Below are 16,282 nucleotides of genomic sequence, written 5' to 3'. Positions count from 1 at the left end.
CGCAAGATACTCACATATACTGGATGAAAATCATAATTACAAAAAAATCTATATCTACTGGATATACATTCAGTATGGAACAAAAATATTACGGCTGCGATGAGGGTTTGAGTCCAGGGTTTGCTTTTGTGACAGGGAGGTTATCAACCTTCGGTTTCTCTCTGATCACTGATGCGATTCTCAGGTATATAAATATCCATAAACTAAACGTACACTAGTAGTCTCTTTAATAACATCTCATTTTCTAAAGAAATGAAAGAAACAAAAAACTTACTCGTCTCTCAGTTTTTTCATATTGGTCCTTGAAAGTGAAGGCGTGCACTGGTTCTGTTTTGTGCTGTACGGAAAAAATAAAAACATTGGAATGAACAGTCAGAGAAGTGTAAATGAAGGATAATTGTAACTGACCACAAATCAAAACAAAGATTTCATTTTTTTACTTTGCTCCAAAAGTGTAATGTAATTAATACCAGTAAACCTGAAATAAAATGTAGTGTATAGTCTGGCCCCGACTTTTCTACCTGACGCTGGAATGGCACGTGGGAATGAAATAAAGTTTTAGTAGCAAATAAAGTTTTAGTTTTAGTTTTTTTAGTAAAGTTTTCGTCCCGGTGTTCTGTTTCAGCGTTGTTGGTTCAAATGGTATGTTGACAAGTCGGTGAAAAAAAATCGTAGCCTTACCTCTGTGACATTTTCATCGAAACGGCTGCCTTAACTTGCTCTGCAAAATGAAATTAATTATCAAGTTTGTGTAATTTGACAAATATAATTTAGTTTATTGATATTTCGACAGTATGAAACCTCCAATTCTAGGTTATTACATTTTGTAAATTTTGATCAAGGAGGAGACCCATTTATTTCTACGTTTCGGATGACATTCACTTTTTGATAAAATACAACTTAGTGTGCACCAAATTACTGCTAAAGACAAATTTCCGATGAGGACAATAAAGTTATATTGAATTGAATTGAATTGATGTAATGATTTCTCTGAAAACGCTAACTTTTGGAAATAATTCATTAGGATCGAAGATATCTATCTGACAATTTCTCTACCTTGACAAAGGCATGTTTTATTACAAATCTCATTGTGAACTCAATAACTCGTTGGAATAATATAACTTGACTGTGGAATCTTATACCTGTCTCGTTGACGTCTTGTACAATTGTTTATGCTGTGCCCAACATTGTCACGCGATATCCTCTCTTACGTCAACGTTACATTGTAACTCGCGCACATCATTTTACTATATTCCGTCAGTGTAAAAAAATATCTATGCTTTGCAAGAATACTTGGACCACAGTCCCTCAATAGATCTCAGATAGAGGGATATGAAATTGCATTTATGACCAAGGGTTCACTGACAGTTAATAACAGCTACAGTCAATGGTTCAATTTTTAATTTGTTCATAAATGGAATAATTGAAATGTCACACATTTATCACGAAATGTCGACATTTCTATTTTGACACATTTTTCCCCTACAAGGTGTCATGTCATAAAGTAACGATTTGGAAAGCTGGTGTTGTGTTTTTTTCTAACTCAATATTGTAACAGTTCTTTTGGGTTTACTAAGGCAGTGGAAATTCAAAAGTCACACACAACACCAGCGTTTCAAATCGTTATTCTATTACTTACACCTTATACGGAAAAATGTTGTTTTAAGGTAACTAAAGGAAAAAGTAAACAATAAAGAACAATAAATATTTGTAAACAAATGCAAAAGCCTTTTTCGCATCCCAGTGATGTAACCACTTGTTGATTTCAGAGATGGAGTAAGTCGGAATGCGAATTCTGACATTAATTGTACCTTTCCTACTCTAGAACGGTACAATGTCAGAATCGAGTTCCGACTTACTCTGTCTAAAAGTACGACCAGCCAACCCCGATTAGGCACAGCACAAACAATGATGAATCTTCCATTAGTCTAATTTCAATGATTAATTAATATCCTAAACAACTCACCTCTATCATAAGTGTCAAGGTCACATGGATAGTGCACTGTACGATATGTGATTTCAAAATACACCATGTAAACCATTGTAAATAAACACTGTGCTAGACCAAGGAGTAGAAGAATCTTGAAACACATCAGCAGTGTTCGTCGAGGTCTCATTTTCATGATCCAAGTATACAACCTCACGTTATGATATCTGTTGGAGGAATATGTAGTTTACGTAAGACCACCACCAGTAGTATAGATACCCTTAGTCTGGATACCAACGTAGTCTATAACGAAGTGAGTGGTGATGTAAATCGTAACGATACCGTATAGAAACTAGTCTAAGACTATATTACCCTCAGACCACTGTTTAGTGGTCTGATCCTAAGTATTGCCACAGGAGCGGAGACGCGGTACGCTTTACGATGAACAACTAATAAAGAGATAGATAAACAACTAAAACAAAACAAGTCAAGAAGAAAGGAAATATATATCTCAGTCACAAACATGACAGACATGAAAAACAATAAGATATATAAATCTGAACGTATCAAACGTAAACAATCAAAACTATAAAAGTCATGCATTTAATACATACGGGAACATTTGTTTCACATACATTATAGTTTGACATTTATACATTTATAGTTTGATTACTTTGTCAGTCGTTTATTGTTTCTGATTTGTTTGTTTATTTTTGCTTTATGGTAACTATAACCCAGTAAGCTATGGTATGTCCCCATGGTGAAATATTGTTGACTAAACTGGGCCATAGCCACGTGCACCTTTTAACAGTTTACATAACACGTTATCGGTGTCTCATATCATCGTAGACTGTAAGATACGTCGTGACGTTTCGCCCTCACCGGCCTCCTCTCACACTAGGGGTTGGCCGATGTTTGAGGGCGCCCCGTCACGGCGTACCTTACAGACTAATATCATCGTTGCAGCATAATGTTCTGTTTCGTATACTGAATCGAATGCTTGCTTTTTGTGAATGTACAATTACATTTTCGGTTTCTACATGAAATGAGTCTCGGTAGCCTGGAAGTTGTGTTGTGACATTCCGGAAATGGAATGAATTTGTTACATAAATACTATCTAGACCAGCTTATTGCCAGAAGATCGCTAGCCTGTGTACGTATACCCTCTGGATCTGCGACTACACTACTGTAACACTCGTTCACTATATATGGATAGTGAATTCGTGTAGCGGAGTTACAGATCCAGTGGGTAGACAGACAAGAAGATCACTGGACCCTACAAATAAGCTTTACTGCTAAGTACGTGAAGAGCAAGAATCAGATTATCATACGTGACTAGGGGGTCATACTTATTTTTAAACAGTCATTAAGACTTCTCCGTTGTATAGTTTAGGTTAATCGTATATTTGACCACAGGGACTTGAATCAATATATAGATAATTTTAAAATGTATGTATAAAAGACAGACAGACAGGCAGGCAGGCAGGCAGGCAGGCAGGCAGGCAGGCAGGCAGGCAGACAGGCAGGCAGGCAGGCAGGCAGACAGACAGACAGACAGACAGACAGATAGATAGATAGATAGATAGATAGATAGATAGATAGATAGATAGATAGATAGATAGATAGAGATTGATTCAAGCGTCTGTGTATTTGACTATTTACTAAGAGAGGTCATTCACATTCATGTTTTGATAAATAGTATGATTATATCATTATATCAACCTGAAAATAATCTATGTTTGCTGGTGCTCTACGTACATATACAATACACACTATATCTACACAGGCTAACTACGGGTTACCTTTTTTCTAAATTCCAACAGAGCAGGTTGATATATTTGTCACGTATATTATAGAATTTCCTGACGTTAACATGCAATACTGTGTTGCAGGGTTTCAACAAAACGCTTCAGTACCAGTCGTTGTGGGTAATAATACATCAAGGTACCTGTAAAATCTTCAGTTGCATCGTGGCCTTCTCTTTTTTATAAGTCTGTGTGCGGAAACTCTAACTCGAGAGGTCAGCTGGTAATAGACGACACCGCACCAACGTGTACCACCGACCTGGGTTGTTGTGGTTGGTACATTTTAGTGTTGTTTGGTCAGGTGAACTATTTATTATGGGATACATGGTTGAATATTAACTTATATGTAAAGTATATGTATACTGAGTACAAACGAACCTGACCCATGTCTACGTGTGAGGGCGGTGTATATAGTCAGTATAAAATATATGTGTATATAACTACTAGTATATAGTGTATATAACTATATATGGGCATATAACTATATATTGTATATAACTACCTATGGGTATATAACTTTTATTTGGAAGAAATGTATGTTTTAAGATATATATGCTTTCAATAATTAAAATGAAAAAGAGCGATAATCCATTTAATTAACAGGTGTGAACAAACAGGTGTGCAACCAACACATAATCATGATGGCAAGCTCGGATCATCAACTAATAAGACACATATGTACACAAAAACATTTTGTGTGGATTGACCCCTATTAGCCCCATTGAAAAATGTAATTTCTGGAGTTACAACGTTTAGACAGAAATTAGTTCTTTTGGCACGTTGAGGGCGCTCTTGTAGGTAACTGTAAAGTAAAGGCGAAGTAATTGAGGACTTCAGTCTAAGCGACTTTTTGTTTCTTGATGCTTTGTGTGTGCATTTTAGGCAAGTCTCCCTTTTCACAATTTTTTTTAGGTACAGAGCAACAGGTCATGTAAATGTGTTATATGTGTGTACTTAGTCAGGTTTAAGCCATTAAAAGGTAGGGCCTACACTTTTCCAGAGCTATATTTTCCCCTGGGAAGGTTTTTTTTTTTTTTAATCTCTGATTATTTGTTTTGTTTATTATATGAACAAACTGGAGAAAAGTAAAATCACTACGTCGCGTGTAGTCTGTGCATGCATCTGTCACTTTTCCATATAATATTGAAATATCACCATGTACGTATAGATAGTTTGATTACTTATCTTTCCTCATGATTAATAAAAGTGATTTTTAAGCTTACTTGTGTTTTCCCAGTTAGCCTACAAATCACTCAAAGTACAAATTATAACAAACTTTTTACATGTTTCTTTTGTTTTCTTATGAGTTACAAACACAGATATCAACTCGATCTATGTTGCTTCACATGGTCTTTTTTTTTTGAGTAAAGTTGTTTTATTTTATTATATATCACAAATATGTACCCATGTTTTCAACCTCATTTCATAAAATGTTTTTGACACTGCAATAAGTGCTTTAATTCACTCACTAAAGCATGAACTATAAAATTATATAGTAAAGTATGACTAATCTGATGGAGGAATACACTTGATTCCTTTACTTACCTTGTGTCCATTGGGGCTTGTAATTCAACAAAAATTGCTCAAAAATTGATATTTCATATTTTTCTTTTATTCACCAAACAATAGTAACATTAACTATTATAATAGTAATGTGCATTGTATTTGCATTACAGTTAAATCACAGCTGATGGGAATATACCACTCTTACCTGGTATGTTTCATGGTTACCTTGTACATTTCAGTTATCTTGTACATTTCATGGTTACCTTGTACATTTCATGGTTACCTTGTACATTTCACAGTTACCTGGTATGTTTCATGGTTACCTTGTACATTTCAGTTACCTTGTACATTTCATGGTTACCTTGTACATTTCAGCATGTAAACTATAACAATCAACAAATTATTCAAAAACCTATAAGACTGAGAAATAACTATTAAATTCCACAGGAGTATGGCAAATACATTTAGTTTTAACTTTTCAAGATTTCTTCAACAACAACAATAAGTAAATTTAGTTTATTTTCGATAAATTGTAACCTCTATTTTCAATGAAGAAGTAAAACAAGATTCTAAGCTTGATGGTTGGAAAACATGATAAAACTATTTGGACAATTTAATGTTTTCCTGCTTGTGATAAAATAACCTTCATTTATTTATTTACATGATAAAACAAATAATTTCTCAAAAACATCAATAAAATATGACTAAAGTTAACATTCCTTATCAAATAATGCACAGCACAATGATATGATTCACATGATTTTGTTGATTGAAATCAACATAAGTATTGCTATTAGGTGAACATAAGTATATTTTACGATTACACAATACACCTTAAATTGCTGTGATTGAGACATTACAGTGAGTCCCATATATAATAATAACCACACAAATTTCATAATTTAAATAATTTAGGATGTAACATGGTAAAATTTCAGTCTAATTTTAATCATAAGAGTAAGGAACCGAAGTAAAAACATGATATCTGTAATATGGTAACTGATTGCTTGTTACATGTATGGAGACTGTAAAGTTGGTGATTTGTGTTAAATTCACTGCCACTGGGTGGTATGAGGTTAGCTGACTGGGTGGTATGAGGTTAGCTGACTGGGTGGTATGAGGTTAGCTGACTGGGTGGTATGAGGTTAGCTGACTGGGTGGTATGAGGTTAGCTGACTGGGTGGTATGAGGTTAGCTGACTGGGTGGTATGAAGTTAGCTGACTGGGTGGTATGAAGTTAGCTGACTGGGTGGTATGAGGTTAGCTGACTGGGTGGTATGAGGTTAGCTGACTGGGTGGTATGAGGTTAGCTGACTGGGTGGTATGAAGTTAGCTGACTGGGTGGTATGAAGTTAGCTGACTGGGTGGTATGAGGTTAGCTGGCTGGGTGGTATGAGGTTAGCTGGCTGGGTGGTATGAGGTTAGCTGACTGGGTGGTATGAGGTTAGCTGACTGGGTGGTATGAGGTTAGCTGACTGGGTGGTATGAGGTTAGCTGACTGGGTGGTATGAGGTTAGCTGACTGGGTGGTATGAGGTTAGCTAACTCAAACATGGAGTGGATATTTTGGGAAAACTAAAAGTCAAATTATGAGTACAATAATGACAGAACCCAATGATACATGAGTGCAAGTGTGGTGTACTCAGAGTATTTACATGAATGCGAGCGATGTCCCCTATAGTCATACTTTCACAGACGTAACTAGTGAAAGTACGGGAGCAAACACAAGTGCAAATACTTTGAGTACCAGCATTTGCACTCACAAATCAATTAGTATTGCACTACAGTGCAAATGACAATAGTATATGGGGTCATTGGTGTAATTATCACTGCAGGTCAAGTAATCAGTGGTATATATGTAGTAATTCACACTGTGTTTCTTGGTTCATGGTAAGTCGCACATCTGTAAGTTAGTCCATGGTGTCTATGAGAGTCTGAGAGTCAACACATGTTACTTTCTTGGGGCTACATTGATATGCAGTCCATCTTCTGCTCTGAGTACAACATTAAACAATCTACGGACGGGTGTCTGATCGTCTACAGACAGGACAAACTTTCTTAGAACCAATGACAGACAGATCTTCATCTCATCCATCGCAAAATGCTGGCCAATACAGTTTCTGTGAAAGAATAGAGTTACTGAAGTTATTGTCTCAATCTCTGTGACACAATCTTACATACAGATTTGGTTACTTTTTAATTACACCCTGCTGACACTGGGTGAGTTCAAACTCAGACTGTACAGTAGTATGAGGCACACAAACTAACCGCTCAAACACCAAAAATGCAATATATACCTTATAAATAAGTACTTGATATCTTACCTTGGCCCAGCAGAAAATGGTACATAAGCGTATGTTGGTCGCCCTCTAGAGTTCTCTGGCAAAAATCGGTATGGATCATAGGTCATGGGGTCATCCCATATTTCAGGATGATGATGGAGTCCTATAATACTTATACCAAGCAAGTGACCTGCAAGCAAATATTTTTGACATTTAGATATTTTTTCCAAATATTTTTCTTTTGTTCAGTGCAAGCCAATAAGGTGACCTTAAAAAGGCCTTGTCACTGCTGTAAGACAAGTAATGACAAAACCTGTAGGTCACAGCTTTTTTTGTGGCTGAATGAAAACAAATATTGGGGAATGATATAATTACACCTGTACAAGCTTAATAAATGAAAAGTGGGAAAATTATTAGTGATTTCAAATTATTTGACGCCTATTTTGACCACCATAAAACCAGTGACATAGAAGTGCATGCTGTGACATAGTACAACCAGGGTATATATTCCATCTTATTTACTCAACTTGGCTTGAACATGATATAATATGTATTATACCATGCACAAGCCAAGTTGAACAAAAAAATATGGAATTTATACCCCGGTCGCTCTACGCAATGACAATGTGCATCTATGTCACAACAACACACGTCTACGCCACGACAACACATGTCTATACCACTGGTTCTGCTGTGTTCGAAATATGAGTCAAAATGTTCAAAATTACCATTTCTTTCCCGATTTTTCTTTGATAATCTACTGGTGCTGGTATAATTATGTTATTCTCCAATAATTTCCTTCATTCCGCTGGAAAATACTCATGACCTAAGGGTTGTCACTACTCGTCTATTGACTCATAGTGACAAAGCCCCTTATCTCACCCATATTTTCGTTGGCCGAACAAAGAGAAACATTGGGGAATAGCATCTAATTCTCACTCTGGATACATTCAAATGATATGATTATTATTGGACGACGTTAAGTTGACAAATGTGGACTTATATTAAGATTTTGCTATAGAGGTAAAAATTAATATACTTTGGACTACTTTTCATATTGGTAATACTTTGTAAAACTTGGGTTATATCTTGTGATAATTTGTTAACACTTTCTTGGAAAGTCATACCTCAATTGTGTGGCAAATCCCAGAAATATGTTAGGGGAACTTAGGTATATTTAACCTGCTATACCATCTACTGAAAAATATTGTTGTACATCAAAAACGTGAAGTTATTAGATTCAACTCAAAATACTTTTCCTTACCTGGTGGTATGGTGACATTTTGTTCTGGGAATTTGACAGGGTTGATATTTTGTCTTGCAATGAATGGCACAATGGGATGTAGTCGCATGCTCTCCTTCAAACACATGGTCAGGAATGGAATTTTACCCAAATCATCCCTTGAAATAGAAGATACTGAATGTCATCACAGACAGACAGACAGACAGACAGACAGACAGACAGACAGACAGACAGACAGACAGACAGACAGACAGACAGACAGACAAGCACAAGCAAAATCAGATAGATAGAGAAATAGAAAAACCAAAGACAATAGTCAACCATATATTTATCACGACTGTCTATGAACAAAGTCAGACAAGCACGAGCTGACAGTCAGACAGACAGATTGACAAACAGAAATAGTCAGACAAGCACACAGAGACAGATAGACAGTCAAGCACAGACAGACAGACAGATGGACAGACAGATGGACAGACAGACAGACAGAGACAGACAGTCAGTCAGTCAGTCAGTCAGTCTGTCAGATAGATAGATAGACAGATAAACACACAAACAGACAGGGCAATAGATTGCTTCCTTGAATTAGAGCTAAAAACAAATCTGATATCTTGTTGAAAAAGGACTTGTTTTGGTTACCAACCCAAATAGCAGACAGTCCCGACAGTGTCTTCATATCAGTGCCATTCTAAATCAGGAAATAATTATTTTGATCACAAAGAAAGAGTTTGATTTTGAATTAATTCTACCAACTCACCATTCAATTTCATCAGTTTCTTTACTGTCTAATAGTTGGTCAACCTCATCTCTACATTTCTGTTGATATTCAGGATGTCTAGCCAAGTTATACAGACACCATGATATGGCACTAGCCGTGGTGTCATGTCCTTCAAACATAAATGTATCTACTTCATCACGGATCTCCTGATCTGTCAGCCCTTTACCATCTTCATCCTGTGAATTGCAGATAATAAACTGACTTCAGTCTAGATTCAATAACCCTGTTGCTAGGCAGTATATCATTGTCCCAACAACTTGGAAATGAATAATACTGTAATATACAAACAACTATGTATGTATTTTAGTTTGTTACTCTTTCTGTCTGTCTGTCTGTCTGTCTGTCTGTCTGTCTGTCTGTCTGTCTGTCTGTGTCTGTCTGTCTGTCTGTCTGTTTGTCTCTCCATTTGTTTGTCCATTTGATCATCCGTCTGTCTGTAATATTCTGTATCATCTATTTTAGAGATGATTTTGGTAAAATTTGGGTAAAGTGGTATTTTCACCACCAATTTGTCTTCAAACCTGCATCAATTTGTACCAAACTTTAATGGTCAGATAATTATAGCAATTTTTGTCGTATTTCACAAGGGATTCCTCTATTGATGCCTAGGGCTTGGAAGACTGTTTTTAAGAAATCTTGTAGCCTGTCTATTGTAAAACATGGATCTATCATAAAAGTAGCTACCATCATTTATGTTATTTTCATTATTATATTGTTTAATGTTATTCATCAGTAATGCACAATTTATATTTATACACAGGTAATATTGATTTTGGTATTTTTACTGTCTTTTACTATCTTTTGATGTTTTGCCTGGTGCCAAAGATTAATTTCTGGGTTTTTTTCGACAAATAAAAAGTACATCTTAAAACACTTTTTTTTCCCTTTCAATCAAGTATCTTGTGAGAGTGAACATTCATGGACTCTGGTAGTCTGTTTACATCGCTTACGGTATATTCTGTTCAATCTCTCATACCTTATACACTTGTAACTAGAATTGCCAAAAGCTGTTAGTAAGGTTTGAAAATCTCAACACACAATTGACCAATCAGCTTGTCGTCACCATGGCGTATTCAAATGTATGCAGATTATGCACATGCAGATCAACATATGCAGTTGAGGTGTGTGTCAATCTGCATACACTTCATTTGCATGTGCATCATCTGCATACATTTGAATACTTCATGGTGATGGCAAGCTGATTGGGCAATTATGCAATGTGATTTTAAAACCGTATTAACAGTTTTTTGCAAGTCTAGTTACAAGCCAAAAATTTCTTGAAAGCAACTCCCAAATCAAGTATCTTGACATCCTACCTTTGCAGCTAACAATATATCCAAGAAATCCACATATTTCCTTTTATTGTGGATTTCAGTCTCCCTCCCGTCTCTTAAAGCCTGTCTTCTGTCTTTGATCACTTTCTTGGAGTGACCATGGACATCATTCAAAGCCTTCCTCCATTGATATCCCTTATGTGTCATGTTATATATAGTATCACTGTAGTAGAACGGGTTATTAACTCTTTCCATGATCAGATCTGACAATTCATACACAGATTTAATATATGGGTTGGTGTTCCTGAAAAAAAAAATTTGGAATAAACACCAAGCTGAGTTAATAGTCCTGTATATGGGAACATACTACCAAAAGGTGTCAATGCTAGCATATGTTGTAACATTCAAAGAACTGGCTATAAAGACAGCATGACAAAAGACAGTATGACAGCTCATACAATATCTGAATACAACTCTCTCCTAAGTGTATCTGAGTTGGTGTTTACCGCAAAGGTGGGTAAATACCTGGGAGTAAAACACACCATACCTTCAGAACTGTTGTTGTAAAGTTTCCAAGTAGCTTAGAGAGGAACATCCCACCCCCCATCCACCCCCACCCCCCAGGAAATAAACATATTTGTAAACTTTGGGTTCTAGAGTAATTTCACGAATTTACATCAAATACTGTAAACCTGCATATTTTCACGACTAGAAAATTTTGCGATTTTACAGTCTTCATGTAGTTCACAAAGATTAATTTTCACTAATAACCATACTGGTACATTGCATTATGCAGAAATATATATTTTCACTACTACTTATTTTCGCGTTTTTGTTTTGTAGCGAAATTAGCGAAAATAAATCTTACGCGAACATTTCCAGGTTTACATTACATTATGCGTGATTGCAGTGAATCATAGTGTTGAGATTTGCTCCTCATTCACTATTCAGTATGTGTCATTGCCATGGAAACACACACAGCATCATGGGAATCAGCATGCATGCATATGTAATAACGGAGCATGAATATTCCTAAGTCCTAAGGGCTTTAATAGTGGAATAGAAATTGATACTGGATTCAGTTGAGTATAATTATCGGGAATAAAGTTATTACATCCGAGATATTTCGACAAACACCATGTAGCTGCTTAATACATGACTTTAAAAGTGTATCTTTATTCCAAATCCCACGTGTATCTTTATTCCAACTCCTATGTGCTTATCACCTTCAAATATAAACTGTAGGATACATCATGTCATTCTGCCCTCACCGGCCTGGAAGTGGTTGACCGATGTGTGAGGGCGCCCCGTCACATCGTACCTTTACTCAAACAAAACAATCATGATGAATCCTTCATCCAGTCACCACTAGGAGAACACTTGGAGCATCCAATCACAAGTGCATGTATTTAATTCAATTCACAAAGTATGTGTTTATTCAAAGATAAGGTTTGGTGCGCGGTACCAGTAAAATATCTGATTATCTAGAACTTACCGTTGAGTTTGACAATGACTTTCTTGACTAAATATACACTTTAATAAACTATCCAGAGTCATCAAACTGATATTTGAAAACATTTCTAGACTTCCATCTTGACAGAGAGAATCCCATTTATGCTGTCAAGTTGAAACATATGAGATTGTTAGCTAAATACACCAAATGTACACTTTGACAATATCAAAATAAATACTGAGTAAGCTGTCAATGTGATAGCAATACTTCATTGGCTAAGTTGGAATCAGCCATTTTATCATCTGTGATCGGGTAACAACAAAACAGTGTACAACTTTTGATTGTATGATTGTACATTGTAAGTTTACTTGACGTTACTCCATTGCTCAGTATGTTTGAAAACCCTTTTCTTTCAAGCTCCTTAATTTTCAATGAGTTCTGTTAAAACCGTGTTTTAGCAAAGCAGTAAAAGTGTAAAAAATGCTCTGTCATAATCTTGCCAACCTAACTGAAAGAATACATTTGGTGTACATCTTACCAGCATTGTTTTGGTGGATTCATTGAAAACTTTGATGTACGGTCTAAGAATATCAAAATGAAATCCTGGACTTAGAAGCTTTCTGTTTCTCATCCACTTCTTGCCTTTACTGATAAGAAGTCCATCTCCAAGCCATGGTTTTACAAAACCATACAGGAAGTCATTTTTAGGTTCTGAAAGTGATAACATTAAACTCAATTCGAGTTAAAATTCACAAATGTTACCATTAAGATAAAAAGAGTGCTATTTTCAACACATGGTTATAGAATCATAGATATTTTGTTAGTAAGTAAGCTTGAGTGTCTAACTTGACATCACATGCATGTGACACCAGAGGAAGACACTTTATTATACTGTGCAGAATGTACCTGCTGTGGTAGAATTAACTCCAGCAGGCAACGGTTTGTGCAGACCTGGTTAGTACAGCCTAAGGGATCATTCTAAAATCGATCAGGCCATTCTGCCATACAACCTTGGTCTGCAAACCCCATATTTGGGCCATAAAGATTAAAACAAATTAGTTATTTACCTGTACTTGACAGTATTGGCTGTACAGTTGAAGGATGGTGACACAGCAAGACACAATGAAATGGACCAAGCCACAATGGTAATGCATGGGGAAACTCCTGGGGAATATCAGTACCTATCTGCATAGTTTCTTCCCTATTCACATCTAGCTGTATTGAAGAAACAAAACTTTGCTTTAATACATCATTTGAACACTACAGACAAACTTTGATATTATACATGCACTTTCTTCAAAAAAGCAATACAAAGGATTTGAAAACATTATATTTATTGTGTAGTTAAGTTCACTTCATTATCTCAGGTGGATTGCAATATTTTAGTGAGTTTGAGAGTTACAAACTTTGAGCACAGTATGAAATAACCTTATATATGAAAGCTAAAATTATTATCAGTGTGAGTTGAATAAAGATTGGTTGTTTGATGGAATATTGGACTGATTAATTGATTGATTGATTGATTGACTGACTGACTGACTGACTGACTCACTCACTGACTGACTGACTGATTGATTGATTGATTGACTGACTGACTGATTGATTGATTGATTGACTGATTGATTGATTTGATTGACTGATTATAGGGCAAGGTGACTAAGTATAAATATAAGTATAAATGTCTATTGACATGTACCAGCTGTTGACATCTAGGGCAGGACATCACCTAGACAACAGTGACAACAATAATTCTAATAAGAACAACTCTGACACCTACAAGTAACACTACAATACATTTCATTCTGCTTGATTTCCCAAGCATACCATACATTATTCCACTAGACTGTAGGTGGCGCAGTCTGTCTACTGATCACAGGCTAACTAATTCCAAGCCATAGTACACAGTTGGAAGGAGAATCTACCACATATACATGTATATTTATGAACATTCTCAATCATTCAGGTACAGAGTTAATAATGGAGTAATTATTCACAATCTATCCTACTGGACTTGCAAATATATACCTTACATGTAGTTACATACATTTGAAATCATGTTGATCTGACAAAGTTCAACACAATGATACTACTATCAAATCTGCTCATCTTTAATGTATAGAATGTTTGTTTTTCTCTGTTTGACAATACCGGAAAATAATACCTTGGTCCAAAGTTCTTGTAGGACGTGCATAACAGCATACCATTCGATTCTATGAGACTTAGTCTATTCATTGGCTAGTTGATATAAATAGTATAATTTTATAATGCCATTTTCTTTGAATCTTATTTTCTATCAAATATGTCTTTCATATATCTTATGATATTTATTATCCGAGCATTTAATGTGTTTTTTTATGCACAAAGACAAACTTCTTTGAAGTGGTGATTTTTTCAAATCATTTCAAAGAATGCTCCAATTCAGACTTTATTATTACTGTTTGCAACTGGTGTTACTGTCTTATATTCATGATTTTTGTTTAAAGAGAAATTATTATTAAATATCGAGAAAAAAAATATTCATAATGCATGCAGAGTCTGGCTCACTAAGGAACATCAATTAATTTGTACACATTACAAGGACAGTCTCGGTGACATGACAGGCCTATTCCTATATCTGCTGTTTTCTGTCGTTTGGGGTCATAATATCTAGGTCAATGTTGACAATACCACCTTGCCTTGTGTGTGGTGGATATAAAGTACTGATACTAGATCAATCTCCGCCAACTGTAGCACACGCAGCTGTGAGAGTTGCGCTTTTATTGAATAGAATGTTATGTAAACGTAATGACCCACAGAAAATAAACAAATAATCAAAACCCTGGAGATGGTCAAATGGACTTCGAAATGTATGTTTGTGACTGGTTGGTGTTGTTTGCAAAATCACGACGTTCGTTCGTGCACTACGGTCATAACCATAGACCCCGGACGACTCCTGAACTACCTGTTCAATTTTTGACTCTGTGATCACTTACCAATTCCAAATGACCAAATATGGGACTTCTGTAAATATCGACGGTAGGGAATGCCTTAAATGCTTCCTCAGCAGCCCATCTCATTTTGAACAATTTGATGACAGTCAGTGATAGCTGTATGATTGCTAACATGACTATAAACACGAATATCACTGTGATAACCTCCCATCTTGGACTCCACTGTTTGGAAAACTCAAACCAAAATCCAGCATTGGTTGTTGATTCGAACAACTCAAAGACTGAACTCGCTATCATTTCGTCAGTTTGTGGCCGAATGCCTCGAAATCCTTACTCGAAATCTCGAAATCTATACAGCTGTAAAGTATTTCGAAAACGTTCGCCACATTGGATTACCTCCCTCCACTGCCTATGATATACGTAACTACGTGCACGAACCCAAGTTTTTTGACCCAAAGCAAGTTGACTTTTATCGATCGACTTATCGTGTCGTTTAACAGCGCCCTCAACCTGGTTACTGAAATACACTGACTTCATTTATATGATTATAATGTCAACTCCCCAAATCTCCGGGCTCTTATTATATTATATCATCAAGCGAAATATCCTAGCAAAGTTGTCCTGTTGTATTATACTAGCTCTGGAAATGTGTCAGAGTTATCAGAGCGTGTGTTTCCAGATCTAATATTATATTACAAGCTTATTATGAGATGAAAGACTGAAAAGCTGTGGTGTTGACTGTATGTATGCCAAAGTCATGTAGTGGAGTGGAGACCTCTGTCCCGGGGGCCGCCGTAGTGCAGTCATCTTTAGGAGTCCCGGCCTTTATGGTCAGCTCAGCTTAATTAGATCCAAGCACAAGTATTGATTGATAATGCAGTGTCTTCATACAAATTCACTGTAGAGGTAGTTGTGGGAAATAACCAATGCCTTTAATGTGGTGGCAGCGGTGGGATCAAGTCCTTACTATTGATTCAGAAACAGACAAACAAACAATAGATAGATAGATAGATAGATAGATAGATAGATAGATAGATAGATAGATAGATAGGTAGGTAGGTAGGTAGGTAGGTAGATAGAGAGAG

At 36.1% G+C, this 16,282-nt stretch overlaps 2 protein-coding genes across 2 annotated transcripts in view; both read right to left on the bottom strand.

Annotated features, from left to right (window-relative positions):
* Nucleotides 1–2,117, bottom strand: part of LOC144436967 (lactosylceramide alpha-2,3-sialyltransferase-like) — a 6,213-nt gene extending 4,096 nt beyond the window's left edge. The window contains exons 1-3 of the mRNA XM_078125834.1: nucleotides 1,967–2,117; nucleotides 682–721; nucleotides 275–337 (exon numbers count right to left, since the gene is read on the bottom strand). Coding sequence (XP_077981960.1) covers nucleotides 275–337; nucleotides 682–721; nucleotides 1,967–2,117 — 254 coding nt within the window. The remainder of the gene's footprint in view (nucleotides 1–274; nucleotides 338–681; nucleotides 722–1,966) is intronic.
* Nucleotides 2,118–7,188: 5,071 nt separating this feature from the next.
* LOC144436530 (leukotriene-B4 omega-hydroxylase 3-like) lies at nucleotides 7,189–15,494 on the bottom strand. The gene is made up of 9 exons (XM_078125340.1): nucleotides 15,236–15,494; nucleotides 13,335–13,478; nucleotides 12,806–12,978; nucleotides 12,310–12,431; nucleotides 10,857–11,118; nucleotides 9,520–9,716; nucleotides 8,784–8,920; nucleotides 7,562–7,709; nucleotides 7,189–7,357 (listed from the first exon to the last, which is right to left on the bottom strand). The coding sequence occupies exons 1-9, from the start codon at nucleotides 15,492–15,494 to the stop codon at nucleotides 7,189–7,191; spliced, it is 1,611 nt and encodes a 536-aa protein (XP_077981466.1).
* Between the last annotated feature and the right edge of the window lie 788 nt (nucleotides 15,495–16,282).

This window comes from Glandiceps talaboti, chromosome 6 (assembly GCF_964340395.1).
Source record: "Glandiceps talaboti chromosome 6, keGlaTala1.1, whole genome shotgun sequence".
Classification (NCBI taxonomy): domain Eukaryota; kingdom Metazoa; phylum Hemichordata; class Enteropneusta; family Spengelidae; genus Glandiceps; species Glandiceps talaboti.
This window is presented reverse-complemented; position numbering and strand designations above follow the sequence as displayed.

Bases quoted from the DNA above. Each gene is read 5' to 3' on its own strand.
- LOC144436530 (XM_078125340.1), bottom strand. From the start codon at position 15,494: ATGATAGCGAGTTCAGTCTTTGAGTTGTTCGAATCAACAACCAATGCT. The intron at 11,119-12,309 runs GTAAGTTCTAGA...TTTTTTTTTCAG, and splicing joins AGTCATTGTCAAACTCAACG to GAACACCAACCCATATATTA. The intron at 7,358-7,561 runs GTAAGATATCAA...ATTCTTTCACAG, and splicing joins CCATTTTCTGCTGGGCCAAG to AAACTGTATTGGCCAGCATT.